A 19,326-nucleotide genomic window follows, 5' to 3' on the forward strand; every position below is an offset into this window, starting at 1 on the left:
GCAGTGGTGATAGAACAAGGACTAACAGTGCAGCAGTGATGGAATGAGGACTTCATTATGCAACAATCCAACACGACACACAGCACCTCTCTGAAAGAATCGTACAATAGATGGAACCTAAAGTCATGGACTAAATGAACTCAACAGACATTTCACGGATATTTTACAGGGGTGGTCCATAGACTAGGGGAATGATAAATGAGATCTGTATATTCTATTAAAGGATGAGAAGGCAGGTAGGGGTTACTGAAATTGTATTGGATAGTATGGGACCTGAGCATGATATAAATGAAAAGGAATAAGGGGTGGATGCTGTCATGGTTTTAGCTGGGATAGAGTTAATTCTCTTCACTGCAGCTGGCACAGTGCTGTGCTTTGGACTGAGCATGAAAACAATATTGATAACACACAGATGTTTTGGTTGTTGCTGGGCAGTGCTTGTACTAGTCAAGTACTTTTGCAGCTCCCCATGCTCTGCCGGGTGCACAAGAAGCCGGGAGGGGAGGGGGCACAGCTGAGAGAGCGGATTCAAACTGGTCAAAGGGATGTTCCATATCATGTAACGTCATGCCCAGTATGTTAACTCGGGGGGGGGGGGGGGGGGGCTGGCCAGGGGAGGGAAGCAGAGATCACGGCTCGGGGACGGGCATCATCGGTCAGTCGGCGGTGAGTGGTTATATTGTTTGTGTTTCTGGGTTTTTCCCTTCTTCCCTTTTCCTTTTTATTATTTTATCATTATTATTATTACTATAATATAGTAATATAATATAATAATTATAATCATTATTATTTTGTTTTAATTATTAAACTGTTCTGATCACCAGAAGCTTCCACTAAGAAAATAATTTCCTCTCAGCACTACCCTCAGATCCACTTCTTTAGCAGTATATAATATTTTCCTGAATATAAAAACGTACTATTTTACTTCTTTTCCTTCAGTAGTCAAGTATTAAGCTTTTAAAGAAAGAGTGTTAACTCCATTGAATTAATTTATTGCATTCAGCACTATTTTAGAACAAGAGCTTCAGGGTAAGTCATCTTCTTTTGGTTTCAGATATTTAAAATGTAACTTAAAGACTGAGGTGATTATGATAAATTTAAATATCAGTTTTGCATATATAACACTGGCTGTAATTTTGATTGCAAAGACAAGGAAAAAATGTCAATGTACTACATTTCTGTGAACAGTTCTTTGTTGATTTAACAATTATATTACCTGGGCTGGGTAAGTAGAAAGAAATTCAGTCAGCTGGAAACTAGTCTCCTGGATGTGTGCAGCTGCCTGGCGAATAACGTGATGCAGTGACAGCTGGGATTCCTTCAACAGGGAATTGAGCCAGACTTCCACATTACCTTCAGCCATTACAGGTCTAGTTAGCTCTATAGTCTCACCCTCTCGTGAACTGATCGACAATATACGATCATATATCTGGTACAAGCAAAGCAAGAACATTTTTTGATTTATAGATTTATTATCTTTACCATAACTGATTTTTTTGCAATCACTTCATTAAACTTATTTAGATAACTAATAAATTATACTATATCTGTTAAGCAAAATGTAAAAACAATTAAACCATTACTTTCGGTCTGCAGAAAGGCTTTAAACAAAACACTATCACCTGAATGAGGAGACAAAGCCCAACACACTGACAATTCCTGAATTTCACTTAAGTTTCAGTGACAGCATCCACTTTCCAGTCACAATAAAGGAAACCTTCCCCCATTACTGATGGGTTAATATTCTAATAAAATTTATAGTCCTACAGCCAAACATAATGGAAACATAGAAGTTAAGGAACATGGTCAATCAAAGGAGCTTCAAATGCATGGGGAGGTAGTGAATTTTTAAGAAAATGTATACATACAGAGGAAATTTTGTTGATATCTGTTATTGTAAAGGATGTAAGAAAATTGTTCTCCAAACAGTATGTTTGAAGGGGTATTAAGGATAACTCAGAGGGAGACTAGATACAATTTTTCTTTTCCTTACAATCAAAAAATTAATGAAAAAGTACAAATAAAGGTAATCTAAAGATACAAATATGCTCATAAAGAATCAGAAGCTTATCTGAGAGGGTTCTAGCCTATATTAAGCCACAGAAGACAGTTCAGGACCTGGGTGGTTTTTTCTGAAACCTATGCACTGGTGCAATTTTTTGTTTGTTTTGCTATTCTATATGGAGCTTTCATATTAAGCAAATGAGGATATGAAACTAAATCTTAAATGAAGAAAGCCTATCCAGCATCAAATAATTGACGAACTTGGTAAAACAGCTGAATGCCCTATGCACCCAGGTAGCTTTCTTATTTAACAAGTATTGCACACTGAGGTGTGGCAGTACATACCCTTTCATGGAACCTGACAGTTTTAATGTTGTCAAAGACATTCAGCAGGTGTGCCTGTATACTGTGAGAGTCTGATGCCTGGCCAAGAATTTCTAGGAGAGCAGGATCTGACACAAAGAAGAAACGTGGAAACAGGAGGCGCTTTTTCTCCAGGTACCTGCATTTTAAAAGAAATTGGGGTGGCAGGGTGGGGGGACAGAGATGGTAAGTTAATTAGGTTAATTTATACATCCTTTCTTCTTTAAAGGTGGCATTTCTCACAATGTATAATTTCAATTTTTAGCAGTGGCAATGATAACAATTCTTATCCATCATACCTTCATGTTAAGCACCTGCTTTAAGCCTACTCTTTCAGCATCAGAAATCATTTCATGGATATCTCTTATTATTTGCTATAATGTAAGAAACAGTAAAAAGAAAAGAAACTAAACCAAAACAAATTGTTCTTACATTAAGTCTTTTACTTGCTATTTAGGTCTCATGCTGAATTTCTCCTGGATTCGTGAAGGGTCTGATAGGACATGCAGATCTAGATTGCCTTCTGGACTGAAACTAGGATGAAACAAGCTTTGGTTTCGACAGAGATGGACAGTGTGTGAGAGCTTAGTCACAAATCAAATACTTATCAGTGAGTTGCTAGCAATTTCTGTGGAGGCGTTGTATCATCCTGCTAATTTGTTTGCTCAGTTCATCAGAACTCAGAGTAGAATAAGAACATGATTTTTGCAAAGCCCGTGGGACAGTACTCAAGCAATGGTCTTTCCCTAATTACCCAATGCACAACCATCTGCCCAAGACTGTGGTCTTGTAGCAATCTTACCCTGTGAGTGATTTCTGACAGATTTCAAGCTGTTCTAGTAAATGTGGTAGTAACTGTCCCATGATTTCATCTCCAATGCAGCACTGAACAACATTAGGTGTTTCATGAGCTCGGGTCATGATCCTCACCCAGGATTTATCAATGTTAGAGAAACACTTTGCTTCCTGTTGAAAAATGACAATGAATGTGGAAGGGAAGAGATGGAGGAAGGAATAGAGAAGAGGGAAAAGGCACTTGACTGCAAAATCGGCATCCAGTAATCTCACCAGTAATCGTCTCACTAGTAATCCCCTGCCCAACTTCTAAAGACTTTTCAACTTAGAAAAACACAAATCTTTCTGCTTACAAAATACAGTTTATTTTGTACTTGGCTGTCAAGCCTGCTATCTACTTTCTCTTTCAATCATTCTTAGAGAAAAGGACAGAAAACTCATTATGCTTGAATTGCATGTTTCAAATTTGAAGATTTTTTCTAAAAACTGAAGTAAATTTTTAATTTGAAAAGCTATGTAGGAAAGTTTAAGATAAGGATTCCTATCAAAACTGTAGGTACTACTAGGCTAGTGGTAGGTACTACTAAGCTAGCCTAACTAGGCTAGGCTACTACTAGGCATAACACTTAAACACATTGGTTAACAATTTTACAATCTAGAAATAAAAATATCAACTAGCTCACATACTTTTATTATTCTAACACAATACTTCTGTTGGCCTTGTTTACCTGATTTCATAGCAAGACTAGTTTTGTTAAGTACCAAAAATATGTTTATGTTACTGCATCAATTATGACATCACAGTTAAGTTTTATCCTAAAAATGTAGAAAACCAAACTGAAAAAAAGGCAGGTCTGAAAACCTTTGGAAGCTGCTTTGCTATGTCACCGCCAACAAAAACAGCTTCTAAATAAATCCACAAGTTCTGCACAGTCATCCAGTTCTCAATGATATCTGTTGTGTTGGAAAGATAGTGCACCCATTTCTGAATCTGTGTCTTGAAGGGTGTGTTGTATCTAAAATACAAAGAAGACACTTGCTTTATTTCAAGATGGAAACAAGTCTCTTGAAAGCCAGCATATTACTCATAAGGATGAGGAATAATTTTGTAATAATTTTGTAATAATGTCTACCTCTGTCAAGTGAAAGTATAAAAACCTATATGTGACTCAATTCAGCTAGTTAGCAGCTATAACCAAATCAGCTCCAACTTCCTACTTTGTATACTTGGTGCGTAGCACAGTTCTGACCCAACAGAAGCTGAATAGGAGCGAGATTTCAATTTCGCTCTAAGATAAAGTGGTTTCAAAAAAGGACTATGAAACACCTTGAAAGCTGCAAGACGCCCAGAGGTCCTTATCAACTGAACTCTTGCTTTTGAACATCTGCCTGATGATCAGGTTCTGCGTTCCTTATTTTATCTGCGGGCTTTAGCCTGTGAAACCAGACAAACTGAAGCTCATTTTAACAGGGATTTTCAGCACCTTTGGCATGAGGCAGTGACCTGTCACGGGGGCAGAGTAGCAGCGCCTGTAGTGCCCATAGTATGCCTGCCACAAACAGGCAGTGTTCCCCTTTACACTCACCACCACGTTTTTGCATCGATGAAAGTTGTCTACTTGATTATTCAGGAAGTCTGAACTGCACCTACATGCTTTCAAAATAACTTATTGGAGAGGTACAGACAAGGACCATCGCATGAACAGTTCAAGGACAAGCAAGCTCTTAGTTTTTATCTAGATGTTTATTTTCCTTCTCCTCTGTGAATGATAGATTTGTTCAATAAAACAAAGCCTCTTGCAGATACTTTTATTTCCCCCTGTCCCCCTTTCCTGTTACCTGTTACTCATGAGAGAGCCAAGAATCATCAAGCTGTCCTCGATGGTAGCAATTGTTTCTGATGCGCTGTCGCCTCTTAAAAGAAGTTCCCCACGGGTTTTAAAGTTTGCAAAGATAAATGTTTTGTTGTCCCATTCAGCTATCACTTGTTTTAACTTCTGCTCAATGTCTCTCTCCTTCACAGCACTTATGCAGATATCCTTTTAAATAAATAGGATGTCAAAGCAAGCTATGAATGGTTCAAGTCTCTGGTATACAAATCTAATTCGTATTTCCTAGTAAGGCTGAGGAGCAACTATCTATCAAGTGGAAAGATATAAAGGCATAGAAACACTATAGTTATTAATCTGTGTACCACATCATGATACGACCAGCTTTGGGGGGGATAAAAAGAATACTACAGTGATTACTTTTCACATCTTTAACATTGCAAAACAAGGCACCCTCACAAATTAACTCCTGGGTCAAGTTGCATGATTTAAAAAAAGGACTTGACACCAAAATATATTTGTGTCTTTTTTTTATACAGAAAGCTGAAGTGATAGTTCATTTCTCTGTTCCTTCTTTAGAAATACTGTTTCCCTTCTTATTACTGTTACTCCTATACTATTTGAGCAGATTGTTTTGGTTCATGCATCCACTTCTCTTCCTTCACAATACCTCTATTTCCTCTTTATATCTCAATAGTGGAGCTTCCATTATATTCCTCAGTTTGAATGTTTCACTTTCCACATCAAAGCTGTGCTCAGTGAGATCCATAATCTGCTTCCAATGCCGAGGCATCATTGCTTTACTTGACATCCGCTCAAGCAATGGGCAACATTCACTGAAGTCCTCAATGGTCTTCTTTAGGTCAAAAAAGGCCTGCCATTCCTTTACACCACGAGGAAGCTTACGGCATCTACGTAGAATTAATGCAGGATTTTTCAAACAGTTTCAAATATTCTTTCCATTACTCATTTAACCACAGTATACAGTTTTAACAGCAAACCACATACCTTCCAAATTCAGGTTACCTGTATTTTGAAGATTCTGTATGTGATTCTGCATGTGAGAAAAATCTGTTTCCAGTCTGTTTCATCCAGTGATAGCTGGATGGGCACCTACAGGCTCCCCCTAAGGAGTGTAGCTACATAATTCTAATACATTTTATCCAAGCGATCTTCAAAACCAATTGAACCACTTTACATCTTGATTTATCGTTTGGTGAGGCTCATGATATGCACTGCTCTACGCTCTAGAAAAAAACCCTGTCCCTCAGAACATGTGGGTTTAATTCTTTAAATCATTTGATTCCCGGTTTGATGAAAAGTTCAGCTTCTACACAGGCAATATATCTCATTTTGTAGGAAAATGATTCAGGAATTCACTAACTTGCCTTAGACATCTAGGGTGAGTCTGTCTCATGAATAATATTACAACAAACAAGCGAAATTTCCCTTCATAAACAAAATAAATAGAAATTTTAACATATATTCCAATCTCATAAAAAAGATAACCAAGAAGCTCTCTAAGGAAAAATAATCCTCAACATTTAGAGTCTAAACTGGCTCCTTTATTTTACAAAGTTAGTAATGGATATGTTAAAATTAATATTTTTCGTGTTTCACTGAACAAATACATGTTCAGAACTGATCACTGCTGCTAACCAATTATAATCATATTTAAGAAGTAACAAAAGTATTTTAGGCATCTGTACCACAGCAGCAGTTTCTCACCTGTTCTGAAACTCCAGAAGTTCACTGCTAATTTTTCCAGTGTCTAATTCTGACCAAAGAATATCATAGTAGCCACTGACTGTGTCAATGACATTGTTATATAGATTATAGAGGTTCTGTAATAGATTCAGTTGCTTCTTTATTTCAAGCAGCTGAGGATACCGAGTAACAGGCAAACCAAAAAGATCTTCCCCACTAGTACACGTAATGTACTTCCGAAAGAGATTATCAAATCGATTCTAAGAAAGAGAAAGAAAAAGAAAAAGATTAAATTAAATAACTAAATTTTCAAGATCTGGCATTATGCTTAGAGCTGCATTAGTGATTAAAATCTAGTAAATACTAGAAAGATATACAGGAGATACTAACAACTTACACTGTCAACAGTTTTGTCAACAATTTTCATAAGAAAATTAACTTCTAGTTAGCTGGGAGGCATATCTTTAGAAGTTGATAGGGAGGCCATTTACGCCATGTGGAACAGTGATAGAACAGTAAATGCTAAGCTTGCACTTGAAAAAGGTGTAGCATGACATACAAAGTAAAGAAGGGCAGATGCAGCAAATTCTACCTCTCCGAGGATGGTGTGCCATTTTGTTACTGAAGGGTTAAAGTAAGAATTACTACTGTTTAAGGAACAAAGGAAAACGAAACTTGTCAATTGCAATATAACTGAGGGACCATAGTAGGAAGCCAAATGAACAGCACTATTAGAAAAGGAAAGCCATTAGAAGTCATCATTACAGGAATAGATATTAATCATAGTACAAAGAAACATTTCAACAGGAAAAAGTCAGTTTAACTGGAAACCTCTAATACTATTAAAAAAGAGAGGAGAAGGAAAGAAGATTGGGCAAAATTGTATTTGTGAGGAAAAGACACAATAATGAACACAAGAACAGGCTATAGACAAACACACTAAACTTGAGAGTAGGCTCTCATCAGGATACTTGACTCTAGTAATTATTACTCATTATTTATACATCCTTTCTCTTAGCTCCTTAAAAAAAAAAAAAAAGAATATCTTTAACAGCATTCCTTGCAAATGCATAGAAAAAAATACCAATTTAGTTTCCATTAAGTTAAAACAGACTTTGTCCAATTAGTAACCCTATACATCGATGAAAATTAGTTCAACTACTCCATTTCATTCTCAGAGCCTTCAGGTGTCAGTTTACTTGCAATAAGCATTAAGCAATATCTTAGAATTAACAGTACCTGAAACATAGTAAGCCTGTCACTAGCTTCCCGAGGCTCTAAACCAACCACCAGTGGCCCATTCTAAAAAAACAAAAAGTAAGAAAATAAAAAATTAAATTAAATAGTGAATTTAGAGGGTGAAAATAGCCACAACTTATTGCTAACAAGCGTTTTCTAAATGCTAAACTCAAACATTTTTTGCAGCTGCAGGATTCCATCCCTACATCAGATAACAACTGAATCAAGAGACCACAGTTACCTACTGGAACAAGCACTTTATTTTAAACAAATATCTAAAAAAAACTAAAACAAAGAAGGCAATTAATTGTCTTTTTAATTCAGAAGTATTCATAGTAGTGTAAAAGGTAGGCAATAGTAGCTCCTCTCTCAAGTAAAAATCAGTATTACTTAGAAGATAGTACAAGACTGGTTCAGCTTGACAACTTTATATTCTACTGAGAAAGAATATAAGCGCTTAAGTCATTTGTACTTAGATCCAACATCAGAAACACACTTTTTACTATCTAACATAATTTCTCATTAATCCCAATCTTCACATTTTCTCACGCTAATTAGATGTTTACCATAAATCCTAAATGTCTCAAGTCTTAATCTTTACAAGCATTACATACTTAAGTCACATACAACAAAACACCAAAAACCAAAGCCTGCCCTGCACTGAAACTCAAATACCACATTAACAAGAATAACCATATTCTTCAGACAGTAGAGGTACAATCCATTAATTAGTCAACTCCACAATCTTTCCATGCTCCCACTGCTCCTCAAAAACTCCTCTAATAAAAATACACCACAAACACTTGCCTGATCATAATCTGAATAGAACTGTGCACAGTCTTCAGCAAAAGTCTTCACAGTGCTAATGAGCTCTCCCCTGAAGTTTGGCTGCAAAGCAATGAGCTCATTCTGCACTTCATTTGCACGGACTAGCAGTTTTTCCCAAGTGTAGCGCAAAGTATCCACCTTCTCCGTCTCTTCCTTGGCCACAAGTAGATCATATTTGTTTAACATAGCATAGGATTCCTGTCAGAAGGCGGATCAAGATACACAAAATTACAACTGTAGCTAGTTTTACACATATATGTCTACTAACATTTTAAATTTTTAAAAACAGAGAATGATTTGTTAGAAAACGAAACTCTGTTCTGTCTGCATAGCAATTATTGCAATCTGGTAAACCAATACTAAACTGGAAGAAACATCAAAATTAAAACTATCTAGCTCTCCTTACTCCTTACCTTTCATATAGCATTCTGCTTTCTGATAGATTATTTTCCCTAGTGCAATTTGCTTCTCTAAAAAACTATTTCCAGTTAAAGTACTCCTTAAGTCCACAGGTTTTAGTGTCATTTTAATGAGAATATATTTCTGATCCATGTCTTCAATTACCTGGTATGACCCAAGCTGAATATTATGGGAGGTGAGCCATGAGAAAACATCTAAGTAGAAGCCTTCAAGTAAGCAAATCAAGCAAGCTTCTATTCCATAAAGACCTTTAAGCCCTACATTTAAGACTTCATCTCTTCCACAACAAAGAATTGGGAAACCATATCAAAAGTTACCACAACTAATTTGTTGCAACTATTTCAGATGTTACAACTATTCATCATTCAGAATGAGGAATCTACTTTAAAAATCTTAGTTAATGGTCCTCTTTTTTTCTCAGAACACTGACCTCCACTTGTACCATCAACATATAAACACTCCACATACTGAAACCCTTAGTCAAGTTTCACAAAAGCACAGCTGATATTCACTTCCTGCAAATTAGCATAGGGTAGGGTAACAATGAATCCTGTTGGATAACAGTTTCATCTGAAAATTTTTCTATAAAGTGGAGTTACTTCCAGTTACATTTTCCAGTTTGATCAAACTGCAGACAAACTGCAAAAACTGAGACATAACTATTTGTCTGCCTCCCCACTGTGTGGAAAACATGTCAGCCTCTGTTTCAAAAATCTAAAGCATGGCTCCTTTCCTTGTGTCTCTTGAGGGTCCTGCTTGCAGAATTGGAAGCTTAGGAATCCTTGGCTACCACGGCTTTTTCCTTGGCTCCACATGACACGGTAAACCACGACAGGTCTTAGCAGGAACTTACAAGATGTCATCTCCTAAGAGATCCCATTACCTACAACAATTTCACAGAAGGTTCCAGCTGCAGATATGCTTTGCTCATCACCATAAACTATTTGTCCTATTTTTGCTCCTTCACACAACTAGGGAGACCCTCACAGCTTCTTAAGCTGAGAGATATACTCCTCCTCAGCTGTATTCTGCAAAATATGGAAGGGCTCCATACTCATTTCCATTATTTGCACATATGAGTACATACTGCATTCTGTAGTTTACATCTCCTCAGAGAAAACAGAATCAGAAAACACAGGTGCAAGATGTTTGTCTGACAGCAAACAGTTTTTGCATCTCAAAAAGAGAATATTAGATTTGTCAATATGTGGTAGATAAGAATTCTGTGTTAAGTTACTTTAAAACAGTAAGGACACAACCTTTACAATAAAATTATGGGCCATCAGGAATCATGATCATGTGTTCAGAAAAAAAATTAATTCTACTGGACATCTAGTCAATGGTGCATTTTGCTAAACTATAGTGTTCTTAAATCCATACTCTGGTCAGGAATGCAGAGAAACAGTTACTATCTGTTTTTAACTCTGCCATTTGACCAGAAGTCGCTACATTGTCAGATATTCAATAAATGTATTCTAGTAAGTTAACTTTTTTAAGGAATTCAATTGTTTATTTCAACCCGTGATATAGCTGATAAAGCAATCACTCTCACGCATTCTCATATAAACTACTTAAAATTAGCTTTCTTCTCTTCTGTAGGCTAAAAAAAAAAATCAATGCTTTTCATACACAGACTTTTTCCATGAAGTACCAAAAGCTTTCTTGCATTAAATATCAGTATTCCCATCTTCCTCTTAGCTCAACCACTCAATTTCTTCACTATTCACTAAACCACCTCTCACCTCAACAGGTTTACGTTTCACAGAATCACAGGTTGGAAGGGACCTCAGGGATCATCTAGTCCAACCTTTCTAGGAAGAGCAGAGTCTAAACAAGATGGCCCAGCACATTTGTCCATATCAGAGTTCCATGCAGAAAACATTTAGAGGAACACAACAGGTCTTCCACCCAACATTTAGCACATAATAAATCATACCTTTTCAAAGTGCACTGTTAAGCTTTAACCCAGAAAATAACTGCTCTCTTGGAACAGTACCATACTTTCAGCATTCCTGTTAACTACCTCAATGGGTCCAACTTGGGACTCTATGGAGATCTGTAGTTCTCTGATCTCTTTTAAAGCTGCCATGACTGTTCTTATATCATCCAGATCCTTGATGTGTCGATTTAACTTCTTGCCAGTTTCCTCTATAAAAGTGAAAATTGTTTCCATCTCTGTTCGGTACTTCTTGTTACAATGACACCCCAGCAAAGTCATCCAGGCTTTGGTTTCTGCTCTCAGTGCTAGCTTCAGATCAGCTAAAAATATTGAACAATGAATAGATATTTAGATATTGTGGGTATTTTTTAGGATGTACTTTTACTCTTTTTTCAGTATGTATTCTCTTCATTCCCAGTTCTGCTTTTTCAGTCTAACCACCCACATACAGAGAAGATGAAATCATACTGACAGCTTTGAGTGGTTTCTAGGATTGCTTGCAGTTCGGGATTGCTTTCCTCCTTATCTTCCTAGAATGTATCATCTTTCCTGCTGGGAAGATGAGGCTGGACTCCACACTCCTTGTCTTCTTCGTTTATCATTATACACATTTCTGTCCTACACATCACTAACAAATTGTTATTATTCTCACTTAAGTCTAAAATTTTTTCTAAAATTAATCTTTAAAAAAAAATATTGTGAGGGGAAATAGTAAGAGTCTGATTATGGAAGTTGAAGAAACAAAGTTTAATCTGACATTTAATGAAACCAAATGGTCCAGCACCATCTAATTTTTATAAATTTTATCTGTAGCATCAGTGGAACCAACTGACAAACATTTAGAGAGAATGCTGAAGTCTTACTGAGTTACTGCCCAACTTTGCAACAATCCAGTCCATTTCTCTAAAGCTCTGCCATTAAATTCAAATTTCTTCCTCACAGTTCTCAACAGAACAGTCAAAAATCAGTACCAACACAAACACTACATATATTTTAGCTAGATATACTTTCAGCCCTGTTACCTATTCATTCTCTGTGCAGATTTCACTTGTGCATCTTCCTTTTTACACAGTGCCTCTTCCCATGCTTAGCTCTGACACCTGATGGTCTTTTGTATTTATTAAATATCGGAACTACCCCAGCTCTGTTGAGTTTCAAAAGCCAGCTTGTTTCTCTAGTTCTTTGTCTTACACTATAATCAATGACATTTGGTTGACACCACTTCTAATGAAGAAAATACTCTGCTTCCTCAGATTTGACATCCACTGCAAAATCAGCTGCATGCATTTCTTACTGTCCATCATAGTTCCCGACTGTCTTTTCTGTTAACACTACTGTAAAACGTTTATGCAAAATTTAGTTAGGTGATGTGCAACCTGAGCTACAAAAAAGTAAAGATTTGAGTCCTGGCTTTCACGACAAAAAGGGAATCAGCAACAACATGAATGCTTCACTTAACTAACTGTATTAAATAGAAAGCTTGTCAGCTGTCTCATTACATGCATCCAGACAAGGAGAGAAGCAACATAAACTTATCATCTTACTCCCATAAAATATGTACTTATGGGGGTCAGAAGGATAAACAAACAGCTACCATCAACCCCATAACCGAGCAGAAGTATCCAGGTGGCGGAAGAAACTCCAGCTGAGCCTCACAGATACACTTGTGTTAGTGTTTTGTTTGCATGCATGAATGTTTTCTCCTTTCCATCTTTAACATAGTTCACCCATCCAGAACTAAGCACCATCTCTCCTTCCTACACGAGTCAGAAAGAAATGGAAATCTGAACTCTACCAGTGTGCAGTGCAATAGCTCCCACGCAGATATATTCAGGCTCAGAATCGATTTTCAGCTCCAAGTCTTTGAAATGCAGAATTTCAGATTCAAATTCAGAGAGTAAGGGGTTTCCCATCATTAATTTATCAATGGTTTCCTCCTTGTCCCTCTGCCATATATGGCAGTAACAACTAAAACTCTTCACAGCTGTAAGAACTTCCTGAAACACATCAGAAGTCCAAAGAAAGATTCTCAGCATTGTATGTATAACATATATAATTTCTTAGCATCTGCTAGTTAGAATACATTAAGAACTCCATAGTGGAACAGGTTGCATCACCTCACTGAACAGAAGGCTGCTGGTAAATTTATGCTAAAGCAAGTTCCATTAGCAATCACAAGCCTTGCCAGGAACTGTATGATAATCACATTCAATTTGTCAAATCAGCTACAGTATTTTCCAATAAAGTGATTCTTCAGTCAATAAAATCCTAGGAACCAGTGGGAAGTAAAAAACCTCTTTAAGACTAGGACAGAGTACACTTGTCCTTCCCTACCACTAGCAATCAAAACCTGAGCTCCAGGGCCCAGCATAACAAGAGCAGTAACTCGATTTGTTCTCAAACAATGAATTTATGAGGCTTTTTTTTTTTTCATTTATGACATCAATGATGATTACATTAAATTCTACACTCAATTCAGGTACCTTTGATTTCAATATCAAAGAGCTTGAAAAAGAATTATTTTTCTGGTTCTCAGGAGTGCAGGAAAATTTCAACGTTAAATCATCATCACTTCAGCTAATTAAACAAGTAAATTAGAGGTGACTGCTATGAGAGATAACCCACATCATGACTTATGATAAACATAGTGCATGCAGGCATTTAAACCTGGCTAAATAAGTTTCCAATTACAAAATATTGAGTATCAAAATACAAAGATAACTATCTACCATTATTAACTGCACCTTACTCTTCAGCACAAACCTATATGGCACTGTGCTAGTTACACTTCAGTACTGCTGAATTTACAAGACTGAATCAACCTGGCAAGGCTCCATTGTAAGGTTGGACTGGCCCCAGGAGGAACTGATGCAGAGTTCCCCAAAGAAGTATCAGTTCAATACCTAGAGTTTACTAGAGAGTGCATAGAATCATGAAAGGGCAAAGAAATTATTCATATCCCTTAAGCTATCTCCTAACCTCTAGTAGCAAATCCTATGCAGCACTTCACAAATGCCAAGCTGACAGCCAGTTGTCTTCCAAAAACCTTCATAATGGGCCAGAAGTCATACTTGCTTCATTAGAATTTCTATGTGAATAAAACCGTATTTAACACCCTTGTACAATTACTTCCAGTTCTATATTAAGTACATGCAACTCAACTATACCTAGAGTTTTTTTATGGTGTTTTACCAACTGGAAATATGTTTTTGATCAGACCTAAGCATAATATTCAAAACCTCATAATTTTTTGAGCAGAGTACACTTAATCCACGTTACACTTTCAAAGCATATTTGCAAATTTGTAGGCACATGTTTTCCATCTACCGCCCTACACTTTTTCATTCATATGTTTAATCACTGCTTTAAATGCCCACCCTTATTGCCCAAGGACTTTAAAAGTAATACATGAACATCATTTGAAGAGTGATATCAAATTAACATCCCTATTGTCTTACCCTTTTTGTAGAATTAATAGCAGTGCCAAGTAAAGATACTAATTTAATAATTTCTTTGTTCTCTGAAACACTCTTGAAGTAGTTCTGGCTTTGCACTGGATCAGACAAACTGAGTGATGCTGCATCTGACACACCATCTATAAAGGCAGATTCAAATACAAAAGCAGTTTTAGGACAGGCATATTGTTTAGGCCAAGCAAATTCCTATAAACAAAAACTAATGACCTATTTTTCAATAAGCATGCATTTTAAAGTTACATGTTCTTATTAATCAAAAAAGCAACTAAACATCTAGGGAGCCAATATAATTGCCAAAAATTCATAAACCCCTCCATTTTAGGAAACTTGCTTCATTTAGGTACTCTGCTAAATTTGGAACAAGTTCCACTCCAATCTTTCAAATATAATCTTTACTTTTTCCTCATCTCTCCCCAAGGTTTATGCTATACACTTCATCTAAGTGATTTACTAATATGTCAGCATTGAGCAAATCCATAAATATTTTTATTTTCTAAAATAACGTGGGGTAGACCACAATTGACACTTTGAAAAACAAATTAACATTAAATTTGAGAAGAAGATCACAGCCAGTCCTCAAGGACAGTCCATCAGTTAGCAAGTACCCACAAGATTGAACTTACCATCATTTGTTATTCCATCTCAGGCAAGGGAAACTCTTAGTTTTGAAAGAACAATTTCATTTCTTAATCAGTTCAAGTATTACTTTCCTATTTTTTAGGTGTATAACAGGGAGCTAACCTAAAAAGACTCAATATATTTGTGAAGTACCTGAAGTACAAAGTAGAACAATTAATTTGGCTTGATTCTAAACTGTTTCAGACAAGAAAAAACAGCAACCAAATATACCACCTTAAACTTCCTTGAATTAATGCCTTCAATAACTTAATTCCATGTCTGATCACAAAACAGATTAAGTTAAAAGCCTTTTTAGAAATTTTAGTCAATTCAGTCCTCTACACAATCCCCTCTCCACCAAATCTGCAATTATATAGACATTTCTATTTAATACCACGTTTTGTTTAAGTTCAACTTACCCTTCCTAAAGGGGAATTTCAGCACAAGTTTAAGATGCCACTTGAACATGTCGAGTTACAAACCACACTGGCAAATAATGAAAGATCTTGTGTAGCAGTAGTGACTAGAATTGTTTTCCAAACTCATTCACAATTTCTGCTACGCTGGCACCCTAACAACTTCTCACATGCTGCAGGTAGAACCCAAAGCAGTACACACTCTGAGAGGCACAAACAAATCCCTTTACTCAAATCCACACAAAGACAAGTATCTTCAGGGAAGCCTGGTTTCTAATCACAAAGAGAAGCTCTGGCATTGTTATTATATCCTCCTTCTCTGGGGCAGTTTAAGATCTATGAAGTCTTTATTCTACTGCTTTCGATGCATTCTGTGTTTAATATCCTTTAACACATACTGTTTAAGTCACATTTACCTAACATTCAGATTAAGAGATGTCAGAGTTTAACATTACCATGGGTGTTTTTACTTCCAGTCTCTTTCATTCCATCATCAGAATCACTGTCTCTGCTCTCACACTGCATCACAGCCACTTTTCTCTTTAACATCATCTTCTGGGGAAGAAATAAAATTTTGTTTTCTATTTGTAGTAATTTTGAAACATTAGTTTTAGGTAAGGCTATTAAAGACACAAACCTTGGATATTCTCTCCTGACTCCACTGTCCAACTCCTTTCATTACTTTCACAATACTCTCTACAGCTTTATTAAGTGTCTGCTGTACCTCATCCAAAGAGGGTGTCATGATGATATTAGGGATAGATAGGTTAATACTAGTCCTAATTATAGGATGAGCACTTCTTTTCTGCTTAGAAGCACTGTGATTTTCTGAATGAAAGACAAAAAAAAAGAAAAAAAAAGTTCACTTTTTTTTCAAGACATCAAACTAGGCATTGTAATGATATAAACCAATATATACATCCTACTGTTGACTACTGACTGTTATTTCTTAACGAAAGAAAGATTCCTGAGTAATTTACAAGATGTATTGGTAGAGTCCAGAGCAGAACAAGTGAAAACTAAGTGCCACGCTATTACTTTCCATGAAGTTCCTCTTCAACTTGTTCCATGCAGCTAAACTCCGTTTAGCAGGAAAATTTTATCTGGCTTGTACTCCCAGTCAACATATTAAACTGGGCACAAAAACTCCTCAGAATTTCATTGTATGCCTTATATGCTATAGAGATCAAATACAAATGCTTTATTTTACACTTAAAAAGAGTGTTCCATCATAATGCACAGAAAGATCCAAAGGCAATTAGTAAGAGAAAGGGAACACACCCCTTTCTCTGTTGCTTTTTTCATACAGTTTTATGTAAAAGCCAAGGTCAAAGAGGTAACCACTTATCAAGTCCAGCTCCAAATACAATATCCAGCTTCAGAACAGTACAGTCAGTCCTAAGAGAAATGGCATCACAATGACACATTCCTGCTCTCACAGGAAAAAAATTCCTTTGGAAATATACCATGTTATCAATTGATTTAACAAGGCAGCTTATTCAAACTCCTTTTGTTTCCCCCTCTTTTACATATGTGGTTCTTTTTCATACAGTACTGGGATGTTATATTTGCATATTGCTTTTTATAGGCTAAGAAAACAAAGTACTGCAATACGGCCACCTAAGAAGTTGATCATGGAAGATGCATGGATGCGCTTGCGTAGAGTCTCCAGAGTGTTTCGAGTGACTTTCAAGAGGGAGTCAATATTACAATGATTGAAGTAGGAAAGCAGTTCATTGGCTTCTTCCTCTAACATTTCTAAATCTGTTCTCTTCCTCTTTGCTGAAGCAGACAGTCCAGCCCATATCTCACTGGGATTGTGGGAGGAAGTCAAGCTTTTTGATCTTCTTTCCTCTTCTGTTGCTAAAACATCACAAATCTAGTTAGTTAAATTGACTTAAGGGACCTGAAAACACAATAATGCAACACCTCCACAGGTGTCTGACATACAGCTAAATTTTACAGAAGTGCAAATTATACTAATTTGTAATCTGTACCTCAATGTAACAGTCCTTTTGTTCCTATCCACCTTCTCTACTCAGTCCAAACTGGCATGACTATCACGAAAATTTGGATATTACTTCATATATTCTTTCTCTAGCAAGTCCAGCAATTAACCAAGGCCTGTAAGTAGCTGCTCCTATAGCATTAACATTTCAACATGCAAGTTAGACTGATAATAGTGACCTATTTTGCAGACAACGGATGACTGTTAGATGATCCGTTACCCAGGCAAATTCAGACAAAAGTCTTTAGACATTAGATACTGATTGGTACTTCAGTCAAGTAAGCTACAATATTGCCCAACACATACTATCAGCATGAAAAAGAAACATAAGCACAGAGCTACAATACAATCTTCTTACCTGTATGTTTTCCCCTTATTTCACCAGTGGGTACAACTGACTCTTTTCTGACCTGTTCTTCAGTGTCAAGTAACATGTCAATCAGCTCATTAGCAGCGTCTTCCACCAGGGAGCTTTTTAAATGTAAAGTCCGAGAACCTTTTATACAGAGCTCCTGTTATCAAACCAAAACAAACATATGTTTTTATCTTCCCAGTTCTCACATCTATTTCACTGTCATAGCAGTCTTTACTAATATAGACGCCAAGGCCTCGTATTTGTGAAAAACAAGATCAATACACAACATGATTTTTAAATTGGTTTGTTCCTAACTGTTTAGTGTTGGATTCTTTGTTGTGCCAAATATGACATCATAAATGTCTTTCAAAATTGCTGTGGCTTGTTCCCTAAATCACATGAGTCATCCATAGTTAATATAACAAATCAATGTTTATAAAGCCTTGTTCCATTAAATGGCTCCCAAAAGCAAGTGCTTCTTAATTTTCTTAACTTTCCAATGTAGACATGGAAGATATAACCTTTCTTTTAACTACTGCCATTTAACATTATTTTGGCTGTGCCATAAGGAGTATTAGCCAATCATATTTCACATTTATAGCTAGATAGGAGGTAAAATCTAATAAAAGCTCTATTTAGGATTAGAATAAACAAGAAAACTATTAACTGGGGGGAGAAGGAATCGAAGAATGAGATTTAATAAAATTCAGAAATATATTATTGTACAGTTTTTTTCTTTAATAGTTATAGTAAAATTGATCAAGTATGTTTTAGCCAAGTATAATTTTTACCTAGATTGCCTTTTGATGTTTTTTCTTCTGTTATCTCCTATTTCTTTAAGCTTAACCAAACCTGGCTACCTCTGTTTAATTAAAAATAAATAATTGGAAAAATTCAGCCATTAGCAAGATTCAATCATTTCTGAATTTTAAGACACAATCTTTGATTTTCACAGAATCACAGAATGGCAGGGGTTGGAAGGGACCTCTGGAGATCATCTTGTCCAACCCCTCTGCTTGAGCAGGGACACCCAGAGCAGGGGGCACAGGAAAGCGTCCAGGCGGGTTTTGATTTTCTCCAAGGAAGGAGACTCCACAGCCTCCCTGGGCAGCCTGTGCCCCTGCTCTGGCACCCTCACAGGAAAGACGTTTTTTCTCATGTTTAGGTGGAACTTCCTGTGCTCCAACTCGTGCTCATTGCCCCTTGTCCTGTCGTTGAGCACTATTGAAAAGAGTCCAGTCCCACCATCCTGACACCCACCCTCTAGATATTTATAGGTGTTGATAAAATCCCCCCTCAGTCTTCTCTTCTCCAGGCTGAACAAACCCA

General features: G+C 36.6%; 1 protein-coding gene across 1 annotated transcript in view; it reads right to left on the reverse strand.

The window, feature by feature from the left end:
* DNAH5 (dynein axonemal heavy chain 5) overlaps positions 1-19,326 on the reverse strand; it is a 158,219-nt gene that overhangs the window by 77,928 nt on the left and 60,965 nt on the right. The window contains exons 18-33 of the mRNA XM_064443395.1: positions 18,001-18,154; positions 17,255-17,497; positions 16,272-16,462; positions 16,090-16,189; positions 14,583-14,719; positions 12,920-13,121; positions 11,209-11,444; positions 8,745-8,963; positions 7,938-8,000; positions 6,720-6,958; positions 5,662-5,902; positions 5,002-5,201; positions 4,025-4,178; positions 3,170-3,333; positions 2,350-2,506; positions 1,217-1,429 (exon numbers count right to left, since the gene is read on the reverse strand). Of these exons, the coding sequence (XP_064299465.1) occupies positions 1,217-1,429; positions 2,350-2,506; positions 3,170-3,333; positions 4,025-4,178; positions 5,002-5,201; positions 5,662-5,902; positions 6,720-6,958; positions 7,938-8,000; positions 8,745-8,963; positions 11,209-11,444; positions 12,920-13,121; positions 14,583-14,719; positions 16,090-16,189; positions 16,272-16,462; positions 17,255-17,497; positions 18,001-18,154 (2,913 nt within the window). The remainder of the gene's footprint in view (positions 1-1,216; positions 1,430-2,349; positions 2,507-3,169; positions 3,334-4,024; positions 4,179-5,001; positions 5,202-5,661; positions 5,903-6,719; positions 6,959-7,937; positions 8,001-8,744; positions 8,964-11,208; positions 11,445-12,919; positions 13,122-14,582; positions 14,720-16,089; positions 16,190-16,271; positions 16,463-17,254; positions 17,498-18,000; positions 18,155-19,326) is intronic.

Source organism: Phalacrocorax carbo, chromosome 2 (genome assembly GCF_963921805.1).
Source record: "Phalacrocorax carbo chromosome 2, bPhaCar2.1, whole genome shotgun sequence".
Lineage (NCBI taxonomy): Eukaryota > Metazoa > Chordata > Aves > Suliformes > Phalacrocoracidae > Phalacrocorax > Phalacrocorax carbo.